Below are 23,515 nucleotides of genomic sequence, written 5' to 3' on the forward strand. Positions count from 1 at the left end.
CTATATTTCAGAACAGATTTCACTGTTGTAACAAGATGTTTCTATAAGGTTCTGTGAAGATGTTTTCCAGGAAGTTTGGTGTGGATGTCCCTACTATCAAAGATAAAGTAACACCAACTTGCCTTACACTCAGAATTAGTTGGGACACATGCAAATAGAACTCAGCCTGGTGGGTTAGATCTAAACTGTCTTCCTAGTAGGAAGGCTGAGGTAGGAGGATTCCTGAGAGTTGAAATCAATCTAAGCCTTAAAAATGGACTTTGTCTCAAAGATACATCTAAGACTAAGAAACAAAGTACCAACTAAGTAAGTAAAATAAACCAGTGTTGTGCAGGGATTTAATAATTGGGCTCTGGAAGTTCAAGCAATTCTCAGGTACTTGGTATTTCATAGAGGGAACATCATCCCTTTAGACAGTAAATGAAATATATGTATTATTTGGTAGGACTCAGGTATTCAATAAACTGGCAGTTTTAACTTTGCAGGTAGATCTGGGAGGGAGATTTATGAGGGACAGGTGTCTCACTGCTTCAGAATCAGAGAAGTCTCTGAGAGGAGAGAATATGAGACTCACTGCCTGGTCCTGGTTTTAGTTTCTTCCAATCAGCCCTCACTGCCTGTAGATCACCTTCCTCCACTCGGGTGCTCCATCTGATCTAGAATCATTAGAAAGGAGATGGGACAGAAGAGCATAAGTTCAGTCTTTTAAGAAGAACTGGATGAAGACATGGTTTTGATTGTAATTGCAGTGTTTTGTATTTTTGTTGTTGTTGTTGATGCTGCTGCTGTCATTTCAGAAAAGACCTCACTGAAATATCCCTGGCCAGGACTCACTACTTAGATTAGGCTGACTCCCAACCCATTGAAATCTCCATGCTTATTCCTGAACAATAATGGAACTAATGGCATGTGCTACCCCACCTAGAATGTAAGACAGTTTCAAATCCTTCTGATCAATTTTCATTCTTTTTCCTTGTCTTTTTTGACATAGGTCTTTATTTCTGTTCACCTTATACCTAAACATCCATGTGTCTTTCATGATGGAAAATAACTTCCTTTTCTTTCCTGTATGTATGAAGTACTCTCAACCTAATTTTTACAGTATTTAACATTATTTCTGTAAAAATAAATCCTCTGCACCCATCTCTCTATGGAAAGTAGTAATATTTTACAAAAACCTCACTCATAGTACATTAGGTTTTAACACAGTGCAATATGTATGAAAACTGAGAACCAGGCTCATTAAACCCTCACTGTTCTCCCTCTTTGTTCCACCTTAAAACCAAAACTTGCCTTCTGATTGGTTGCTTGTGTCCAAAACAGATGTTGTCAGGGACTATTTTCATCGTTATAACTTCATCGTTGGAGTTCTCATTGTGAAAGCTAAATTTAGTAAATTGAGTGAGGTGATATGTATGTAGTTTGTTCTGGGGTTAGATTTTTGTGTTTTTGTTTTTTAATATTTTTTGATACATGGTCTTGATATGCATATTAATTTGAAACTCCTACTTTCTCAAATCCTCTGCCTCAGTGATGTGACCATTGCCAGCCTGACAACAGCAAACATGGTCCTGGAAGACCTGGTCCTTATTCCCCATCCTTGTGCCTTCCTAAAAACCATTATATTTCACTTCTAAAGGTAGACCCCAAAGTCCCTTCCTTTATTTGGATACTTCCTCTTCTTGAGAGTCACTACCAAGACTAAGCTTTCAAGTCTAGCAATGAAAAGTCTCTTTTGGCTTATGTAATTATCCACTGCAATTAAAATTAAATACCTTATGCTCACATGGGGTTTACCTTTCACCTCTATAACATGACTTTGACCTATAGGCTAGGTATTCTCTTTCTATCCAGAGGTAGTCCTTTGATCCTGCCATGTCCCCAAACATGAATACCACTTTACCCTCTCCCTTGTTCTCTTCCCCTCTACTTTGTCTTCTATCTCCTGTCATTGTCTTTTATCCCTTGGCCTTTGTCCCTCTGAAGCACATAGATCTCCTTTGTGCTGAGAACTTGGTCTGATGGTGTTTCGGGCTGACTCTGAGTATACCTACATTATTGTTCATTCCTAACTCCAGCCAGAAACATATTTCATTCTCTATGGACATCCTTCCAGAAAACTCACAGTTTTAAATTGTGTAAAGCTATTCATAGACTCTCATGAAGAACATCTTGGTAAATTTTCTTTAAAAAAGAAAATTGCCTGTCATGGATGTGCACATATTTAATCTCAGCTCACCAGGGACTCTACAGAGAACAATAAGCCACATAACAAGAAAGTAAGGCAGATCTCCATGGAATTAGGTCCAGGTCCAGTGGCTAGCCTGGATGTTAAAGAGATGAACTAAAGTGAGTAAGGAGATTGAGATATGTTCCATAGAGAAATCTTAGCAGCCTGCTGTTTAATCACCTCAGTATCTTAAAGAAGCTGTACTACACATGAAGTTTTGGAGACCCCCCAAGAGAACCAGTCACGGGGAATCAGGGGGATGGTGTTAGAAACTCTTCTTACCCAACATATAAACTGTTCTGGAAGTATAAAGCATTAGATAGCTTGAGGTCACATCATCATGTCCTTCTCATTTTGATATCAGGTCTCTGATTGTTCATATGTTGCATATAATATCTTCCCGCAAATGACAAATAGGAGAAAATAGTTCCTGACTTATGCCTGCTTGGTATTCACTTGGTCCTCATTTTCTTGACTTTTGAAAAACCCTGTTCCTTCACCCCATTTTTCTCAATATCTAAGTCACATGCTATCTGAATGTTCTACATACAAATCTGTTTCCCAAAAGTTAAACACTTTGTGAAGCCCTGTGCTTTGGGTCCAATTCATGAGAACTGTTCCTGAGATTCAAGAAGTGGCACATATCTGAGGTTGAACTAATTATGGTTATGAAGAATGAAGAAACAAGACAGAAGTATAGATGCTGGGAATGATTAGGCTTTGTGCTCTGATAGAGACATACCAGCACCCCAGAAAGTCAACACATTTATTGTATGCAGTCAACAGATGGGAACAATATTTTCATGCAAGGATGCCTGTATTGTAACACACACAAACTACAATAATCATAGAGAATAAAATAGTGCTTAACATCTTTTGTAGATGCAATACTCTTCACCAGCTCTGAGGATATTCCTTTCTTTTCAATGTGTCTCAGACATTTAGGTGGTTGACACATCTATGCTCCTTCCAGCAAGGGACATTCACTTAGGATATCAATTACCAATAGTATGCTACCATTTCTCTCTTCCAAAATCAAGCCCAGGGAGGGTTTCTTTCAAAAAAGCAACATTGAGTCTCCATATCATAAACATAGGACCTACCACACTTGGAACATTTGATTGTACCAAACGTGACTTTCTTGGGCTTTCTTATGGCCCTGAGTATATCCAGGAGCTCAGAACAAAAATTTTCTAATCTGTGTAATAGTACTACATCCCTGTTATCATAGCACTCCTGAGGGGCAGGGTACAGCTCATCAGCTAGCTGGCTAAGCTTAGCTGTGTGGTGTAGAAGTTTTTTCAGGAAAAGCAGAGAGAGTTCATTACCATAGAAATTAACTACTGTGAGTTGGTAACATTGACTTAGGGCAGGCAGCAGGGCATTGAAGTGAGTTTCCCGCATTTCACATGGCATCAATTGCAGGGATTTCAGGGTATGTCTAACTCTCTCAAGGAGAAACCCAAGGGGCTCAAGAAGTAAATTACTTAAACGTACATCAATCAGGTGGAGAGATCTGAGCTCAAAAATATTCAGGCAATAAGGGAGGTAATCCAAGACTGACTGTGAAAGGTCACAGTCAGTGAACGAAAGTACCTCCAAGGGCTTCTTCATGCACCTGGGGAGAGAAGAAAGTTTCTGAAAAATTGTGACGATCTGAGTTGATAAATTGGCAGATAAGCAGATGACACTTCTCACAGACTCAGTCTGACTATACATTGAGGTCAAACCCCACCCAGGACATTGCCTTCTGTTGTCTGTTCACATAACTCAGATCATTCTAGTCTGAGGCCTGTCTATAGCAACATGATACAGGACCTGGAAAGAAAGCACACCAATGGATATATCAGGACAACTTGGTGTATGTAGGAAGAAATACCTACCCCAAATAAAATTTAACAACTTCCTACTGCTATTTTTAAAAGTTGTCAGAGGTTTTGTGACTCCAAGGTCCATGATCCTTTCTTCACCATGAACCTCAGTGTTACATTTTTCTCATCTACTCAACCTGTTTCTGAGCTCTAAACATGAGCAATAAGAACCATGCTTATATCTGGCTATATATATCTTATCACATAGTTCATTTGCTCATATATGCTATGTCTCTATTACTGCTAAGTTTATGGTGACCAGACCATCATGGACTACCAAGATTGTAAAACAAAACAAAAGAAAAACAACTAGAGAGGGCCACAGGCCACATCCGGCCGGATCAGCGCCGGGGTAGCGGGAGCGCAGGGTTGCCTGACACCCGCCAGCTACCCACGACCCCCGCCACAGGATTTTGGGACTGCTGGTGAGTGGAACACAGCTTCTGCTCCAATCCAATTGCGCGGGACCTGAGACTGCATTAGTTAGGGAAGCAGAAACCGGCCTGAGTAGGGCCACAAGCCTCATCCGGCCGGATCAGCGCCGGGGTAGCGGGAGCGCAGGGTTGCCTGACACCCGCCAGCTACCCACGACTCCCGCTGCAGGATTTTGGGACTGCTGGTGAGTGGAACACAGCTTCTGCTCCAGTCCAATCACGCGGGACCTGAGACTGCTCTGGTTGGGGAGAGAGAAATCCGGCCTACATAGGGCCACAACACTCTTCCGGTCAGAAAAGCACCAGGGCAGCTGGGGCGCAGGGTCTGCTGACACTCGCCAGCTACCCACAACACCCGCCACAGGATCTTAAGACTTCTGGTGAGTGGAGCACAGCTTCTGCTCCAATCCAATTGCGCGGGACCTGAGACTGCATTAGTTAGGGAAGCAGAAACCGGCCTGAATAGGACCACAGGCCTCATCCGGCTGGATCAGCGCCGGGGTAGCGGGAGTGCAGGGTTGCCTGACACCCGCCAGCTACCCACGACCCCCGCCTCAGGATTTTGGGACTGCTGGTGAGTGGAACACAGCTTCAGCTCCAATCCAATTGCGCGGGACCTGAGACTGCATTAGTTAGGGAAGCAGAAACCGGCCTGAGTAGGGCCACAGGCCACATCCGGCCGGATCAGCGCCCGGGTAGCGGGAGCGCAGGGTTGCCTGACACCCGCCAGCTACCCACGACCCCCGCCGCAGGATTTTGGGACTGCTGGTGAGTGGAACACAGCTTCTGCTCCAATCCAATTGCGAGGGACCTGAGACTGCATTAGTTAGGGAAGCAGAAACCGGCCTGAGTAGGGCCACAGGCCTCATCCGGCTGGATCAGCGCCGGGGTAGTGGGAGCGCAGGGTTGCCTGACACCCGCCAGCTACCCACGACCCCCGCCGCAGGATTTTGGGACTGCTGGTGAGTGGAACACAGCTTCAGCTCCAATCCAATTGTGCGGGACCTGAGACTGCATTAGTTAGGGAAGCAGAAACCGGCCTGAGTAGGGCCACAGGCCACATCCGGCCGGATCAGCGCCGGGGTAGCGGGAGCGCAGGGTTGCCTGACACCCGCCAGCTACCCACGACCCCCGCCGCAGGATTTTGGGACTGCTGGTGAGTGGAACACAGCTTCTGCTCCAATCCAATTGCGCGGGACCTGAGACTGCATTAGTTAGGGAAGCAGAAACCGGCCTGAGTAGGGCCACAGGCCTCATCCGGCCGGATCAGCGCCGGGGTAGCGGGAGCGCAGGGTTGCCTGACACCCGCCAGCTACCCACGACCCCCGCCGCAGGATTTTGGGACTGCTGGTGAGTGGAACACAGCTTCTGTTCCAGTCCAATCACGCAGGACCTGAGACTGCTCTGGTTGGGGAGAGAGAAATCCGGCCTACATAGGGCCACAACTCTCTTCCGGTCAGAAAAGCACCGGGGCAGCTGGGGCGCAGGGTTGGCTGACACTCACCAGCTACCCACAACACCCACCACAGGATCTTAAGACTTCTGGAGAGTGGAACACAGCTTCTGCTCCAATCCAATTGCACGCGGGACCAGAGACTGCATTAGTTAGGGAAGCAGAAAAACGGCCTGTGTAGGACCACAGGCCTCTTCCGGCTGGACCAGCACCGGGGTACCGTCAGCTATCCACGACCCCCGCCACAGGATTTAGAGACTGCTGGTGAGTGGAACACAGCTTCTCCTCCAATCTTTAAACAGTGACAACGATAACAACTAACCCCAGAGATTACCAGATGGCGAAAGGTAAACGTAATAATCTTACTAACAGAAACCAAGACCACTCACCATCAGCAGAACCCAGCACCCCCACTTCGCCCAGTCCAGGGCACCCCAACACACCGGAAAAGCTAGACACGGATTTAAAAGCATATCTCCTGATGATGATAGAGAACTTCAAGAAGGACTTTAATAACACACTTAAAGAAATGCAGGAGAACACTGCTAAACAGGCAGAAGACAATAAAGAGAAAGCACAAAAATCCCTTAAAGAATTGCAGGAGAACACTGCTAAAGAGTTACAAATCCTTAAAGAAAAACAGGATAACATAATCAAACAGGTAGAAGTCCTTACAGAAAAACAGGAAAACACATCCAAACAGATGATGGAAATGAACAAAACCATACTAGACCTAAAAAGGGAAGTAGACACAATAAAGAAAACCCAAAATGAGGCAACACTGGAGATAGAAACCCTAGGAAAGAAATCTGGAACCATAGATACGAGCATCAGCAACAGAATACAAGAGATGGAAGAGAGAATCTCAGGTGCAGAAGATTCCATAGAGAACATCGGCACAACAATCAAGGAAAATGTAAATAGCAAAAAGATCCTAACTCAAAACATCCAAGAAATACAGGACACAATGAGAAGACCAAACCTACGGATAATAGGAGTGGATGAGAATGAAGATTTTCAACTCAAAGGACCAGCAAACATCTTCAACAAAATTATAGAAGAAAATTTCCCAAATCTAAAGAAAGAGATGCCCATGAACATACAAGAAGCCTACAGAACTCCAAATAGACTGGACCAGAAAAGAAATACCTCCCGACACATAATAATCAGAGCAACAAATGCTCTAAATAAAGATAGAATACTAAAAGCAGTAAGAGGAAAAGGCCAAGTAACATATAAAGGCAAGCCTATCAGAATTACACCAGATTTTTCACCAGAGACTATGAGAGCCATAAGATCCTGGACGGATGTTATACAGACACTAAAAGAACACAAATTCCAGCCCAGGCTACTATACCCAGCCAAACTCTCAATTAACATAGATGGAGAAACCAAAGTATTCCACGACAAAACCAAATTCACGAATTATCTCTCCACGAATCCAGCCCTTCAAAGGATAATAACAGAAAAAAACCAATACAAGGACAGGAACCACGCCCTAGAAACTACAAGAAGGTAATCCCTCAACAAACCTAAAAGAAGACAGCCACAAGAACAGAATGCCAACTTTAACAACAAAAATAACAGGAAACAACAATTACTTTTCCTTAATATCTCTTAATATCAATGGACTCAACTCCCCGATAAAAAGACATAGACTAACAAACTGGCTACACAAACAAGACCCAACATTTTGCTGCTTACAGGAAACTCATCTCAGAGAAAAGGATAGACACTACCTCAGAATGAAAGGCTGGAAAACAATTTTCCAAGCAAATGGCATGAAGAAACAAGCTAGAGTAGCCATTCTAATATCTGATAAGATTGACTTCCAACCCAAAGTCATTAAAAAAGACAGGGAGGGACACTTCATACTCATCAAAGGTAAAATCCTCCAAGAGGAACTATCAATCCTGAATATCTATGCTCCAAATACAAAGGCAGCCACATTCATTAAAGAAACTTTAGTAAAGCTCAAAGCACACATTGCACCTCATACAATAATAGTGGGAGACTTCAACACACCACTTTCACCAATGGACAGATCATGGAAACAGAAACTAAACAGGGACACAGTGAAACTAAGAGAAATTATGAATCAAATGGATCTGGCAGATATCTACAGAACATTCTATCCTAAAACAAAAGGATATACCTTCTTCTCAGCACCTCATGGTACCTTCTCCAAAATTGACCACATAATTGGTCACAAAGCAGGTCTCAACAGATATAAAAATATTGAAATTGTCCCATGCATCCTATCAGATCACCATGGCCTAAGGCTGATCTTCAATAACAAAATAAATAATAGAAAGCCAACCTTCACGTGGAAACTGAACAACACTCTTCTCAATGATACCTTGGTCAAGGAAGGAATAAAGAAAGAAATTAAGGACTTTTTAGAGTTCAATGAAAATGAAGCCACAACATACCCAATCTTATGGGACTCAATGAAAGCATTTCTAAGAGGAAAACTCATAGCTCTGAGTGCCTCCAAAAGGAAACTAGAGAGAGCACACATTAGCAGCTTGACAACACACCTAAAAGCACTAGAACAAAAGGAAGCAAATTCACCCAAGAGGAGTAGACGGCAGGAAATAATCAAATTCAGGGGTGAAATCAACCAAGTGGAAACAAGAAAAACTATTCAAAGAATCAACCAATCAAGGAGCTGGTTCTTTGAGAAAATCAACAAGATAGATAAACCCTTAGCCAGACTCACTAGAGGGCACAGGGAAAGCATCCTAATTAACAAAATCAGAAATGAAAAAGGAGACATAACAACAGATCCTGAAGACATCCAAAACACCATCAGATCCTTCTACCAAAGGCTATACTCAACAAAACTGGAGAACCTGGATGAAATGGAGAAGTTCCTAGACAGATACCAGGTACCAAAGTTGAATCAAGATCAGGTTAATGATCTAAACAGCCCTATATCCCCCAAAGAAATAGAAGCAGTCATTAATAGTCTCCCAACTAAAAAAAGCCCAGGACCAGATGGGTTTAGTGCAGAGTTCTATCAGACCTTCAAAGAAGATCTAATCCCAGTTCTTCACAAACTATTCCACAAAATATAAACAGAAGGTACTCTACCCAACTCATTCTATGAAGCCACAATTACTCTGATACCTAAACCACAAAAAGACCCAACAAAGATAGAAAACTTCAGACCAATATCCCTTATGAATATTGATGCAAAAATCCTCAATAAAGTTCTTGCTAACCGAATCCAAGAACACATCAAAAAAATCATCCATCCTGACCAAGTAGGTTTCATCCCAGGGATGCAGGGATGGTTCAATATACGGAAATCCATCAACGTAATCCAGTATATAAACAAACTCAAAGACAAAAACCACATGGTCATCTCCTTAGATGCGGAAAAAGCATTTGACAAGATCCAACACCCATTCATGATAAAAGTCTTGGAAAGATCAGGAATTCAAGGCCCATACCTAAACATGATAAAAGCAATCTACAGCAAACCAGTAGCCAACATCAAAGTAAATGGTGAGAAGCTTGAAGCAATCCCTCTAAAATCAGGGACTAGACAAGGCTGTCCACTTTCTCCATACCTATTCAACATTGTACTTGAAGTCCTAGCCAGAGCAATTCGACAACAAAAGGAGATCAAAGGGATACAAATTGGAAAAGATGAAGTCAAAATATCACTTTTTGCAGATGATATGATAGTATATATAAGTGACCCTAAAAATTCCACCAGAGAACTCCTAAGCCTGATAAACAGCTTCGGTGAAGTAGCTGGATATAAAATTAACTCAAACAAATCAATGGCCTTTCTCTACACAAAGAATAAACAGGCTGAGAAAGAAATTAGGGAAACAACACCCTTCTCAATAGTCACAAATAATATAAAATATCTTGGCGTGACTCTAACTCAGGAAGTGAAAGATCTGTATAATAAAAACTTCAAGTCTCTGAAGAAAGAAATTATAGAAGATCTCAGAAGATAGAAAGATCTCCCATGCTCATGGATTGGCAGGATCAACATTGTAAAAATGGCTATCTTGCCAAAAGCAATCTACAGATTCAATGCAACCCCCATCAAAATTCCAAATCAATTCTTCAACGAATTAGAAAGTGCAATCTGCAAATTCACCTGGAATAACAAAAAACCTAGGATAGCAAAAACTCTTCTCAAGGATAAAAGAACCTCTGGTGGAATCACCATGCCGGACCTAAAGCTCTACTACAGAGCAATTGTGATAAAATCTGCATGGTACTGGTATAGTGACAGACAAATAGACCAATGGAATAGAATTGAAGACCCAGAAATGAACCCAAACACCTATGGTCACTTGATCTTCGACAAGGGAGCTAAAAACATCCAGTGGAAGAAAGACAGCATTTTCAACAAATGGTGCTGGCACAACTGGTTGTTAACATGTAGAAGAATGCGAATTGATCCATTCCTATCTCCTTGTACTAAGGTCAAGTCTAAGTGGATCAAGGAACTTCACATAAAACCAGAGACACTGAAACTTATAGAGGAGAAAGGGGGGAAAAGCCTTGATGATATGGGCACAGGGGAAAAATTCCTGAATAGAACAGTAATGGCTTGTACTGTAAGATCGAGAATTGACAAGTGGGACCTCATGAAACTACAAAGCTTCTGCAAGGCTAAAGACACCATCAATAAGACAAAAAAACCACCAACAGATTGGGAAAGGATCTTCACCTATCCTAAATCAGATAAGGGACTAATATCCAATATATATAAAGAACTCAAGAAGGTGGACTCCAGAAAGTCAAATAACCCCATTAAAAAATGGGGCTCAGAACTGAACAAAGAATTCTCATCTGAGGAATACCGAATGGCAGAGAAGCACCTGAAAAAATGTTCAACATCCTTAATCATCAGGGAAATGCAAATCAAAACAACCCTGAGATTCCACCTCACACCAGTCAGAATGGCTAAGATCAAAAATTCAGGTGACAGCAGATGCTGGCGGGGATGTGGAGAAAGAGGAACACTCCTCCATTGTTGGTGGGATTGCAAGCTTGTACAACCACTCTGGAAATCAGTCTGGCGGTTCCTCAGAAATTTGGACATAGTACTACCGGAGGATCCAGCAATACCTCTTCTGGGCATATATCCAGAAGATGTCCCAACCGGTAAGAAGGACACATGCTCCACTATGTTCATAGCAGCCCTATTTATAATATCCAGAAGCTCGAAAGAACCCAGATGTCCCTCAACAGAGGAATGGATACAGAAATTATGGTACATTTACACAATGGAGTACTACTCAGCTATTAAAAAGAATGAATTGATGAAATTCCTAGCCAAATGGATGGACCTGGAGGGCATCATCTTGAGTGAAGTAACACAATCACAAAAGAACTCACACAATATGTATTCATTGATAAGTGCATATTAGCCCAAAACTTAGGATACCCAAGATATAAGATACAATTTGATAAACGCATGAAACTCAAGAAGAATGAAGACCAAAGTGTGGACACTGTGCACCTTCTTAGAATTGGGAACAAAACACCCAGGGAAGGAGTTACAGAGACAAAGTTCGTAGCTGTGATGAAAGGATGGACCATTTAGAGACTGCTGTATCCAGGGATCCGTCCCATAATCAGCTTCTAAACGCTGACACCATTGCATACACTAGCAAGATTTTGCTGAAAGGACCCAAAGATAGCTGTCTCTTGTGAGACGATGCCGGGGCCTAGCAAACACAGGAGTGGATGTTCACAGTCAGCTATTGGATGTATCACAGGGCTCCCAATGGAGAAGCTAGAGAAAGTACCCAAGGAGCTAAAGGGATCTGCAAACCTATTGTTGGAACAACATGATGTACTAACCAGAACCCTGGAGCTCTTGTCTCTAGCTGCATATGTATCGAAATATGGCCTAGTCGGCAATCAATGAAAAGAGAGGCCCATTGGACTTGCAAACTTTATATGCCCCAATATAGGGGAATGCCAGGGCCAAAAGAATGGGAATGGGTGGGTAGGGAAGTGGGGGGCGCTATGGGGGACTTTTGGGATAGTATTGGAAATGTAATTGAGGAAAATATGTAATAAAAATATAAAAAAAAAAAGAAAGAAAAACAACTAGAAAATAGGAAAGCAAAGAGAAGAGAGGTAGTTTTTCTTGTCTATTAGACTAGTTCAGTCCTTCTTACCTGAGACATTCTATAAAAATGACACCATGTACATAGAGTTCCTGGAGATGGTGGAATGTAGGAAGATGAGAAATCACTGTAATCACTTTTTCCTCATTAAGATTTCTATAAAATTAACTCAAACAAATCAATGGCCTTTCTCTACACAAAGAATAAACAGGCTGAGAAAGAAATTAGGGAAACAACACCCTTCTCAATAGTCGCAAATAATATAAAATATCTTGGCGTGACTCTAACTAAGGAAGTGAAAGATCTGTATAATAAGAACTTCAAGTCTCTGAAGAAAGAAATTCTAGAAGATCTCAGAAGATGGAAAGATCTTCCATGCTCATGGATTGGCAGGATCAACATTGTAAAAATGGCTATCTTGCCAAAAGCAATCTACAGATTCAATGCATTCCCCATCAAAATTCCAAATCAATTCTTCAACGAATTAGAAAGTGCAATCTGCAAATTCATCTGGAATAACAAAAAACCTAGGATAGCAAAAACTCTTCTCAAGGATAAAAGAACCTCTGGTGGAATCACCATGCCAGACCTAAAGCTTTACTACAGAGCAATTGTGATAAAAACTGCATGGTACTGGTATAGTGACAGACAAATAGACAAATGGAATAGAATTGAAGACCCAGAAATGAACCCACACACCTACGGTCACTTGATCTTCGACAAGGGAGCTAAAACCATCCAGTGGAAGAAAGACAGCATTTTCAACAAATGGTGCTGGCACAACTGGTTGTTATCATGTAGAAGAATGTGAATCGATCCATTCCTATCTCCTTGTACTAAGGTCAAGTCTAAGTGGATCAAGGAACTTCACATAAAACCAGAGACACTGAAACTTATAGAGGAGAAAGTGGGGAAAAGCCTTGAAGATATGGGCACGGGGGAAAAATTCTTGAATAGAACAGCAATGGCTTGTGCTGTAAGATCGAGAATTGACAAGTGGGACCTCATGAAACTGCAAAGCTTCTGCAAGGCAAAAGACACCATCAATAAGACAAAAAAACCACCAACAGATTGGGAAAGGATCTTTACCTATCCTAAATCAGATAAGGGTCTAATATCCAATATATATAAGGAACTCAAGAAGGTGGACTTCAGAAAGTCAAATAACCCCATTAAAAAATGGGGCTCAGAATTGAACAAAGAATTCTCACCTGAAGAATACCAAATGGCAGAGAAGCACCTGAAAAAATGTTCAACATCCTTAATCATCAGGGAAATGCAAATCAAAACAACCCTGAGATTCCACCTCACACCAGTCAGAATGGCTAAGATCAAAAATTCAGGTGACAGCAGATGCTGGCGGGGATGTGGAGAAAGAGGAACACTCCTCCATTGTTGGTGGGATTGCAAGCTTGTACAACCACTCTGGAAATCAGTCTGGCGGTTCTTCAGAAAATTGGACATAGTACTACCGGAGGATCCAGCAATACCTCTTCTGGGCATATATCCAGAAGATGTCCCAACCGGTAAGAAGGACACATGCTCCACTATGTTCATAGCAGCCCTATTTATAATATCCAGAAGCTCGAAAGAACCCAGATGTCCCTCAACAGAGGAATGGATACAGAAATTATGGTACATTTACACAATGGAGTACTACTCAGCTATTAAAAAGAATGAATTGATGAAATTCCTAGCCAAATGGATGGACCTGGAGGGCATTATCTTGAGTGAGGTAACACAATCACAAAGGAACTCACACAATATGTATTCACTGATAAGTGGATATTAGCCCAAAACTTAGGATACCCAAGATATAAGATACAATTTGCTAAACGCATGAAACTCAAGAAGAATGAAGACCAAAATGTGGACACTGTGCACCTTCTTAGAATTGGGAACAAAACACCCATGGAAGGAGTTACAGAGACAAAGTTTGGAGCTGTGATGAAAGGATGGACCATCTAGAGACTGCAGTATCCAGGGATCCATCCCATAATCAGCTTCTAAACGCTGACACCATTGCATACACTAGCAAGATTTTGCTGAAAGGACCCAAAGATAGCTGTCTCTTGTGAGACTATCCAGGGGCCTAGCAAACACAGGAGTGGATGCTCACAGTCAGCTATTGGATGTATCATAGGGCTCCCAATGGAGAAGCTAGAGAAAGTACCCAAGGAGCTAAAGGGATCTGCAACCTATAGTTGGAACAACATGATGAACTAACCAGTACCCCGGAGCTCTTGTCTCTAGCTGCATATGTATCGAAAGATGGCCTAGTCGGCCATCACTGGAAAGAGAGGCCCATTGGACTTGCAAACTTTATATGCCCCAATATAGGGGAATGCCAGGGCCAAAAGAATGGGAATGGGAGGGTAGGGAAGTGGGGGGCGGTATGGGGCACTTTTGGGATAGCATTGGAAATGTAATTGAGGAAAATATGTAATAAAAAAAAAGATTTCTATAATCATCTATATTGAGGATATATATGATCTCATCTAGTGTGAGTGAGAGAAGATTGCTCATCTGTTTCAGGTAGGGATTAAGAAAATCCAAATCTAGGCAAAGACAAGATAATTCCAGTTCATCTATATATTCTTCATGTGCAATTTTGAACATTTCTATGACTGTGGCTTTGGTTAAGCCATAAATTTTCAGCTTTCTACAGTGTAGATGAACGGAATCTTCTTTCTGGTAGGCCCACTGCAACAAGTAAGTGGAACATTTATCAAGGTGGCCCTCCATGAATTGGAGTTCTGTTGTCACTTTCAATTTGTTCTTTGTCCCATAGCCAGGACTATTCTCAACTGGCTTCTCCTGTTCCATGAACTCTGGTAAGCCTTCAACATCATGGGATCCAGCCCATACCACAATCAAATCATGGCTCAAAGTGATCTCTCTGAGCTTGCACCTACTGTGGGAGAAATGAGTATAATTTTGAGAAGGTAAGGGACAACACATTTTATCGTTTGATTACATTTCACATTTCACACTTCAGCTTTTTCTTCCAAAATTTTGCTTATTCCTGTGCCTAGAATGAAACCATGAGCCTCACACTGAGTAAATTAATAATATTCTTTGCACAAAGGGCATCTTTAGCCCTGTCATACTTCCCTTCATTCCAAGCCCTTTAATTCCATTTTCATTTCACTTGAACCTTTTTGGGATGCAGGAAAAGGTCCATTCCTCACTGAATCTGCCTATTCTTTTCTGTCTTCTGCATTATCCATTATTTGCCCAGATAACCAAGACTGAGCTCAAGCCTATGTACCCTTCTAACCCTGTACATCCAATGAAGAATAATCCTGAATATGGAGTGAAGAAAAAATTGAAGATCAGAAGCCTCTAATTCACAATTGTCCAAATATTCTCTGTCCCTAATTGTTCATTCTCAGCACTCAGGTAAACTTCCACCAACCCCAGCTGATCCTGCCTACCTGGAAAGAACTGGTTTTGAAATCAGTATATTTATCCCCTCAAGAACAGCCTTCAAAGTGTCTAAGTTGAGGTTCTTTAGCATACACACACACATATACATATATGATGATATACATATAGAAGTACATATACAATATATACAAACATTCGTATGAATGTATATACGGCTTTCTTCCTCCAAATTTGAGGACATTCTGAGTTCACTAAATAAGAGACTATTAGTGAGCAGATGCAAATACCATTTCTTATTTAGTATTTTGTGTTTGTTTGCTAGTTTTTCATTATTTATTTAGTGATGTATCTATTTGTTTATTTATTTATTTATTTATTTATTTAATATATATGAGTACACTGTCCCTGTCCTCAGACACTCCTGAAAGGGCACCAGAGCCCATCATGAACGGTTTTGAGCCACCATGTAATTACTGGGAATTGAACACAATACCTCTTTAAGTACACTCAGTGTTCTTAAACACTGAGCCATCTCTCTAGCCCCTTGTTTTGCCTTTCTAAAAGACATATATAATATCTGGATATTTTGATGCTCACAGCCTCCCTCTGACTTCCTGTTGCTGGGATTAAAAGCCCACCAAATAATAACAGGCTTAAAGTAACATAAACATCAGTACTCAAGACACTCGAGTAACTTACATCTGACACTCTGGCCAAGAGTGTCTAGAATTGAAGGTCACCCTGACATTCTTAGTGAGATTGTCTCAAGAAACAAAAAACAAAACTAAATAAAACTAAAATATCCTACAGAAACCACTATGACCTAATTAATAATCAGATGTAATTGAGAACACACTTGGATATTCTGGTTAAGCAGCCCTCAGGTGTTTGTGGTAGGAGAATCTTTGTTATTTTAAAGCCCAGCAATTTTTTCCTTTTTAGTTTACATTCCAACCACTGCCCCTCCCATAGTTCCTAATATAATTTCTACTCCCCCTTTTCTCCAATAGGGTGCTTTCCTTCCCCCACCAACCCTTCCAGCATCTGCCTTCTCGAGGTCCTCAAGTCTTTCCCACTGAAGCTAGACCAGGCAGTCCTCTGCTATACATGGACTGGGTGCTTTAGACAAGCCTGTGTATGCTGCTAGGACAGGGGCTCAGTCTTTGGGAGCTCCCAGGTATCCAGGTTGTTGAGATTGGTAGAATCACTATTTGGTCGCCCGCCCCTTCAGCTTCTTCAACCCTTCCCCTAATTCAAACCTAGAAAAAAACCTCGAATGAACAGGAGGCACTTAAAGAAATGTTCAAAGGGAAACACAAATCAAAATGACCTTAAGATTCCACCTTGCAACAATCAGAATGGCTAAGATAAAAAAAAATCTCCATTGACTGCACATGATGGTAAGGATGTGCAGGAAGAAAACACTCCTCCATTTCTGGTGGGATTGCAAACAGATGCAACCACTCTGGAAATCAATCTAGTTGTTTCTTTGAAAACAGGATACACTTTTACCTGACAAACCAGCTATATCACTCCCGGTTTTATACCCACATTACACCCCATCATACCACAAGGACACTTGTTCCTCTATGTTCATAACAGCCTTATTTGTAATAGCCACGTGCTGGCTAGAAACAATGTAGATAGCGCTTGATTGAAGAGTGGATACAGAAAATATAGTTCATTTACACAATGGAAAACAATCCAGGTAACAAAAAATGAGGACATCAAAAATTTTGATGGCAATTGGACAAAACTAGAAAATACCATCCTGAGTGAGGTAATGCAGACCCCAAACCCCATGCATGTCATGTACCTATTGTTAAGTAGATATAAGTCAAAGAGTACAAAATACCTAGGATACAGGTCAGCCAAACTTCTTAGAGGGAACTCATTTTTAAAAAGAACCACCAAGTAATGCATTATATGAGCAAATTTCAAGTGAGGACAAGGCTAGACTAGGTTGTGTGAGATAAGCATCCTTATGGAGCTGAGGGACTTACTTGATCTGGACAATGGTTACACATCACCATATTTAGGCAGGGGAAAGCTGAAACTCCCGGTTTCAAAAACTGATCATATCTATGGGATAAAATCAGTGTTAACAACTGGGATCAAAAGCAGCCCCACCTAAGGTCAGTTTAATTTTAGAAGCCAGGGGCAATGCCATAGTTCCAATTCTAGTCTATTGTATAGTCCACCTTCTCCCTAGACCACTGTAAATTCCTATGTATGGTAGTGGCTCAGCTATCTATAGTTCTAAGTATTTACTCTAGTTCCTTCTTAGACCACAACCTTCCTTCTTCCTAGGTCATGGTAAATTCTTGCATATGGGAGTAGCTTGCCCTGATATTTCTAACTCTTATTCAGTAAAATACTTTTAAAAAGCATACAAGACCCTCCACATTATCACACGGACAAATTTGGAGCATTTGTGCTATGGGAATGCCAAGGTTCCAGGACACTACGTTTCTGTGAACTTTTTGCCTCAGGACTACATCCAGGTATTTAGGCCTGTCACACGAGTCACTACTGGTGTGGATGTAGCAGGTCCTCATGCCTGATAAGATATTTTTCCCTACCATCAAAGTACTTTTATATGTCACTTAAATGAGGTCAGGTCACATAGAACAAATGGTTCATAGGAAGTAAAGTCAATTTCATGGACATGCCTTTAATGTCTTTTGCATTGCAGTGTCCATTTATTTGTTAGAGGAGGGGACATTAACCAGGTTCATCATGCTAGGCACTCACCTGGTACTTCTTATCTTCCTATAACTCCCAGTTGCTTACAGATTATGGTGTGACTCAAAGAGTAACCACAGAGATGAGGAAGTTGTCCATAGAAAGCACCTCGTCCTGCATCTTCTATTTTACCCCACAAAGTCTATCTGGCATGGGCCTGAGACCCTGAATCCAGATCTCTGATACTGTAATCTGCCTTAGCACATTATAGTAGTGCATCCTGATCTCCCACCCATGTGTTCTTCTTTTTTATAAATCAGAGCAAAGTCTGATGTAGTGTCACCCAGCTGAGGTTAGTCTTGAGCATTTCATCCTCAAGCTATGAAAGCTTGAGTATGGCTAGGAGTGAATTCCTCACATCCAACAGTGAAACTATTTGTTTATATCTGTCTAATGTCTCTGTCTGAGGTAGTTAGAGTGCAAGAGGCACCGTGATTCCTCTAGGCTACTTTTGACAGGCAAACTGTGGTCACAAAGGTCATTCTAAGCCTCAATATGGGGGGTTCAGCAGCATACCCCTCTAATTCCTGCACTTGAGAAGAGTAGCTTGGATAATCAGAAGACCAAGGTTAGTTTTGCTCCATAGAATGTCCATATCTAGACTGGGACAGAAGAGATTCTACAGCAACAACAAACATCCTAAGTAGAGACAATAGAGAGCCTTATGATCCCATAATTAAGAACTCTACCTCACCTGCTCACGTTTGAGCTATCTTTCAATCTGGTACTTAGTCTGGAATATTGTGAACTAACTGGAAGACCCTTTTTCAGGAAAACAAGTACACAGTTATGGTGGGACACAACTGGGATGCCAGCACTCCTGAGGTAGTTCATACGGAATGTTCTATGCTTTGTTCTGGCTACTCCATCACAGATGCTTGGCCTCTCTGCTGTTCCTGGGAAGCTGTTTCGATAGAGTCTGATTATTCAAGTCACACCATTATTGACTATTCCATCATGGTGGAACCAGGTTATGACATAATGACCATGACCACTCTTCAGTGCAAAGCAGGGACCCAGAGATGCCCATTAGGCTAAGTGGGCCCTCAAGAAGAAGCAATATGAGACCCACATGACTGTATGTCAGGTGCCTCCTGCATTCTCATTTACTCTCTGTCACACCCTCTGCAGCTCTTCATTAGTCACCCCAGACCCTGAGTCTCATGCCCAGTTTTCAACATTTCCCATCCACTCAGTTCATAGGCTCAAAAATGAACATTTTACTTATAGGGATCAGAGCAGACTGGTGTCACTTCTCTCAGATCTGAAAACAGAAAATACCTGGGCAACTGTACAGATCTATGTACTCCCTATGCCATGTCCTCTTCTCTTTCCTGTTACTTCACATTAGATTAGATAAGGATTGCCGTGCTGTCTTGTGTCTAAAACTGTCTCTGAATCAATTGTAATGTCCTGATGAAGGTGAAGGACTTATCTGGTCTGGACACTGGTGACAGATTCCTATTCCCAGAAGGTCTAGGCAGTCCCTATGGATACAAAGCCCTGAATGTAGCTCCTAGAACACTTTTGCAAACCTTTTTCCCGTCATCTTTAGCAGCTGTATCAGCATCAAAAAATTCAGCACACCTAATGACTTTTCTCAAATCCTTTAATCTTATGTGAGTCATCGTTCTCAATACTCATTAAATTAAAGATTCATGGAAGAAGTAGCAAACAGGCAATCATCCCAAAACCCAAATGAATATCCAGAATATGCAGAGTTATAGAGTTCATTTATTGAATTTTAACTTTCATTTTGTGTTCTGTTTTTTTGTTTTTATTTTTGTTTTCAAGACAGGGTTTCTCTGTGTTGTTCTAGACATACTGGAATGCACTCACCAGTCTGGACAAGAGCTCAAATATCTACCTGTTTCTGCCCCACCCCAAGTGTCGGGATTAAAGGCCTGTGCTACAACTGTGAGGCTCACTTTGTTGTTTATTTACATTTATTTTCTTATTTATGCACTTGGCTTCATATTTGATTTTGTGACAGAGTCTTACTCTCTATATAAACTTGATTTGGACTCTCAGCAATCCTCCTAGTTTGTCTTACCAGAAAGAAGGATGACTATTGTAAAGAAACATAGAGCTGCCTAAATTTTATACATTTGTGCCTAGTATTGATCTAGGTATGAGTGAGTTCAGGATTTAATCTGTGCCTGATAATAGACAAAAAAAAAAAAAAAAAAAAAAAAAAAAAAAAAAAAAAGAAAAAAGGTAATCTAAGACAAGACAGCTGAAGTATTTTTTTCTGGACTGTGACTGTTCTGAAGTTCATAGCTGAGCTGGGTATGCTGTCAGTCATTAGCTGTAGCAGCTCTGAGAAGGCTGAAGTGGGCAGATGATAAAGGATCAGTTCAAAGTTATCCTCAGCTACACAGCAAGCTTGAGGATAGGCGTAGCTAAGGAATATCATTTCTTCTATTCTTAGGTCAAACCACACCAAGACAAATAAGGGTGGTTTTGAGTTGAATCTGCCCTTGGTTCACCATAAATTAAGGGAAAGGATCAGCCAAGACACTAGAAAGAAAAGGAGCCCTTCTGGTCGGCACTAGCACTGGGTCACCTTGGGCACTGATTCAGCAGACACCCCCATGGTCCCTAGAGGACTCTCCACATGATATTAGGATCACTGGTGAGCGGAACACAATGTCAGTTCCAATCTAATTGCTTGGGACCTGACACAACATTAGGGAAGCAGAAAACTGGCAGGACTAGGGGCACAAGTCCCTTCTGGTCAGCTCCAGCACCGAGTCACCTTGGGCACAGAGTCTGCGGACATCCCCATGGTCCCTTCAGGACTCTCCACAGCATCTTAGGATCAATGGTGAGCAGAACACAACATCAGTTCCAATCCAATTGTGAGGCGCCTGTGACAGCAGGAACAAGGACACTGGAGCCCTTCCTGACCAGAGGCTCACGTTCCTTTTGATCAGTTCTGGTTTACCTTGGTTTTGAACAGACCAGACAGCTCCACGATCCTCAAATGAGATACCATCTCCAGGCACAGTAACACGCCCAGGATCTTAGGACAACAGGATCCCAGGATAACAGGCGCTAGGTCAAACTAGCATTTCAGGGTCCCAGAGGAGCTTGACTGCCAAGAACTCTGACACACCCAGAATCTCAGGTTCACAGGAGCCCACAATTAAAAGATCACAGAGAAAGCTGGACTCTGAGGAGTCCTGAGTCAACTGGGATTATATGAAGGACAGGCTCCAATCAGATATATTGTGGGCAGCAAGCACTTGAGATAATCAGATGGCAGGAAGCAAGCATAAGAACAGAAGCAACAGAAACCAAGGTTACTTGACATCATCAGAACCAAACTCACCCACCATAGGAAGTCCTGGATACACCATCACACCAGAAAAGCAAGACATGGATCTAAAGTCACTTCTCATAATGATGATGGAGGACTTTAAAAGGAAATACAGGAAAACACAGGTAAACAGCTAGAAGCCTTTAAAGTGGAAACATAAAAATTCCTTAGAGAGTTACAGGAAAACACTTACCAAGCAGGTGATGAAATTCGACAAAATCATCCAGGATCTAAAAAATGGAAGTAAAAACAATAAAGAACCCACAGTTTGATGAAAATGAAGCCACAACATACCAACACTTATGGGACACAATGAAAGCAGTCCTAAGAGGAAAACTCATAGCCCTGAGTGCCTCCAAAAAGAAACTAGACAGAGCATACACTAGCAGCTTGACAGTACACCTAAAAGTTCTAGAACAAAAGGAAGTAAATTCACCCAAGAGGAGTAGAAGGCAGGAAATAATCAAATACTGGGCAAAATTAACAAAGTGGAAACAAAAAGAACTATTCAAAGAATCAACCAAATCAGTAGCTGGTACTTTGAGAAAATAAACAAGATAGATAAACCCTTAGCCAGACTCACTAGAGGGCACAGAGACAGCATCCTAATTAACAAATTCAGAAATGAAAAGGGAGACATAACAACAGATCCCGAGGAAATCCAAAACACCATCAGATCCTACAACAAAGGCTATACTCTACAAAACTGGAAAATCTGGATGAAATGGACAAATTTCTAGTCAGATACTAGGTACCAAAGTTAAACTAGGATCACATTAATGACATAAGCAGCCCTATATCCCCTAAAGAAATAGAAGCAATCCCAGAACATGTCAAAACAATCATCCATTATGACCCAGTGGGCTTCATTCCAGGAATGCAGGGATGGTTTGATATATGGAAATCTATCAGCGTAATCCACTATAGAAACAAATTCAAAGACAAAACCCACATGATCATCTCCTTAGATGCTGAGAAAGCATTTGACAAAATCCAACTCCCCTTCATGATAAAAGTCTTGGAAAGATCAGGAATTCAAAACCCATACCTAAAAATAATAAAATCAATCTACAGCTAACCAGTAGCCCAAATCAAAGTAAATGGAGAGAAGCTGGAACCAATCCCACTAAAATCAGGAACAAGACAGGCTGCCCACTTTCTGCCTACCTGTTCAATATAGTACGTGAAGTCCTAGCTAGAGGAATTCGACAACAAAAGGAGGTCAAGGAGATACAAATTGGAAAGGAAAAAGTCACTATTTGCCGATGATATGATAGTATATATAAGTGACCCTAAAAATTCCACAAGAGAACTCCTAAACCTGATAAACAGCTTCAGTGCAGTAACTGGATATAAAATTAACTCAAAAATAAATAAATAAATGGCCTTTCTCTACAGAAAGCATAAACAGGCTGAGGAAGAAATTCGGGAAGTAACTCCCTTCACAATAGTCACAAATAATATAAAACACCTTGATGTGACTCTAACTAAGGAAGTGAAAGATCTGTATGATAAGAACATCAAGTCTCTGAAGAAAGAAATCAAAGAAGATCTCAGAAGATGGAAAGATCTTCCATGCTCTGTTGGGAGCTATTAAGACAACAGTATTGTCCTGATCTCTAAATTGGGCCTCTCCCCCCCCCAGAAGAATAGGGGGTCAAAAGCAGGCCACCGACACATCGATTCCGAGAACAACCATGGGATGTTCCAGCCCTAAGTCATGGCTGATGTCCTGACCACACCCTGATACCACCAAGTTCCTGCTTCCCTATGTAGCTGCCAAAAGAAAGAATTTCTATTGCCCCTCCTCCCACTGATAAGTACTTCTCCTTTTGCTTGTATTGCTCCACCCCTCCCACTGATAAGTATCTGTACTTCCCCTTTTGCTTGTGCATTTAAGCCTTGGGCCTTTCACAATACATTGGGGTCCTGATGCAATTCAGAACGTTTCTGTGTT

The 23,515-nt window shown here is 41.5% G+C and overlaps 1 protein-coding gene across 2 annotated transcripts in view; it reads right to left on the reverse strand.

The window, feature by feature from the left end:
* Window positions 1-3,265: 3,265 nt before the first annotated feature.
* LOC147004156 (oogenesin-2-like) overlaps window positions 3,266-23,515 on the reverse strand; it is a 96,368-nt gene continuing 76,118 nt past the window's right edge. Inside the window, exons 3-6 of one of the 2 annotated variants that reach the window (XM_085838700.1) lie at window positions 15,539-15,612; window positions 14,569-15,015; window positions 12,153-12,263; window positions 3,266-3,848 (exon numbers count right to left, since the gene is read on the reverse strand). In XM_085838700.1, coding sequence (XP_085694826.1) covers window positions 3,266-3,848; window positions 12,153-12,263; window positions 14,569-15,015; window positions 15,539-15,612 — 1,215 coding nt within the window. Of the gene's footprint in view, window positions 3,849-12,152; window positions 12,264-14,568; window positions 15,016-15,538; window positions 15,623-23,515 lie in introns of both variants that reach the window. The other variant, XM_085838698.1, reaches the window with a different exon arrangement.

This window comes from Mus caroli, unplaced genomic scaffold, assembly GCF_978045245.1.
Source record: "Mus caroli unplaced genomic scaffold, Mus_caroli_1 scaffold_6, whole genome shotgun sequence".
NCBI classification, from domain to species: Eukaryota; Metazoa; Chordata; class Mammalia; order Rodentia; family Muridae; genus Mus; species Mus caroli.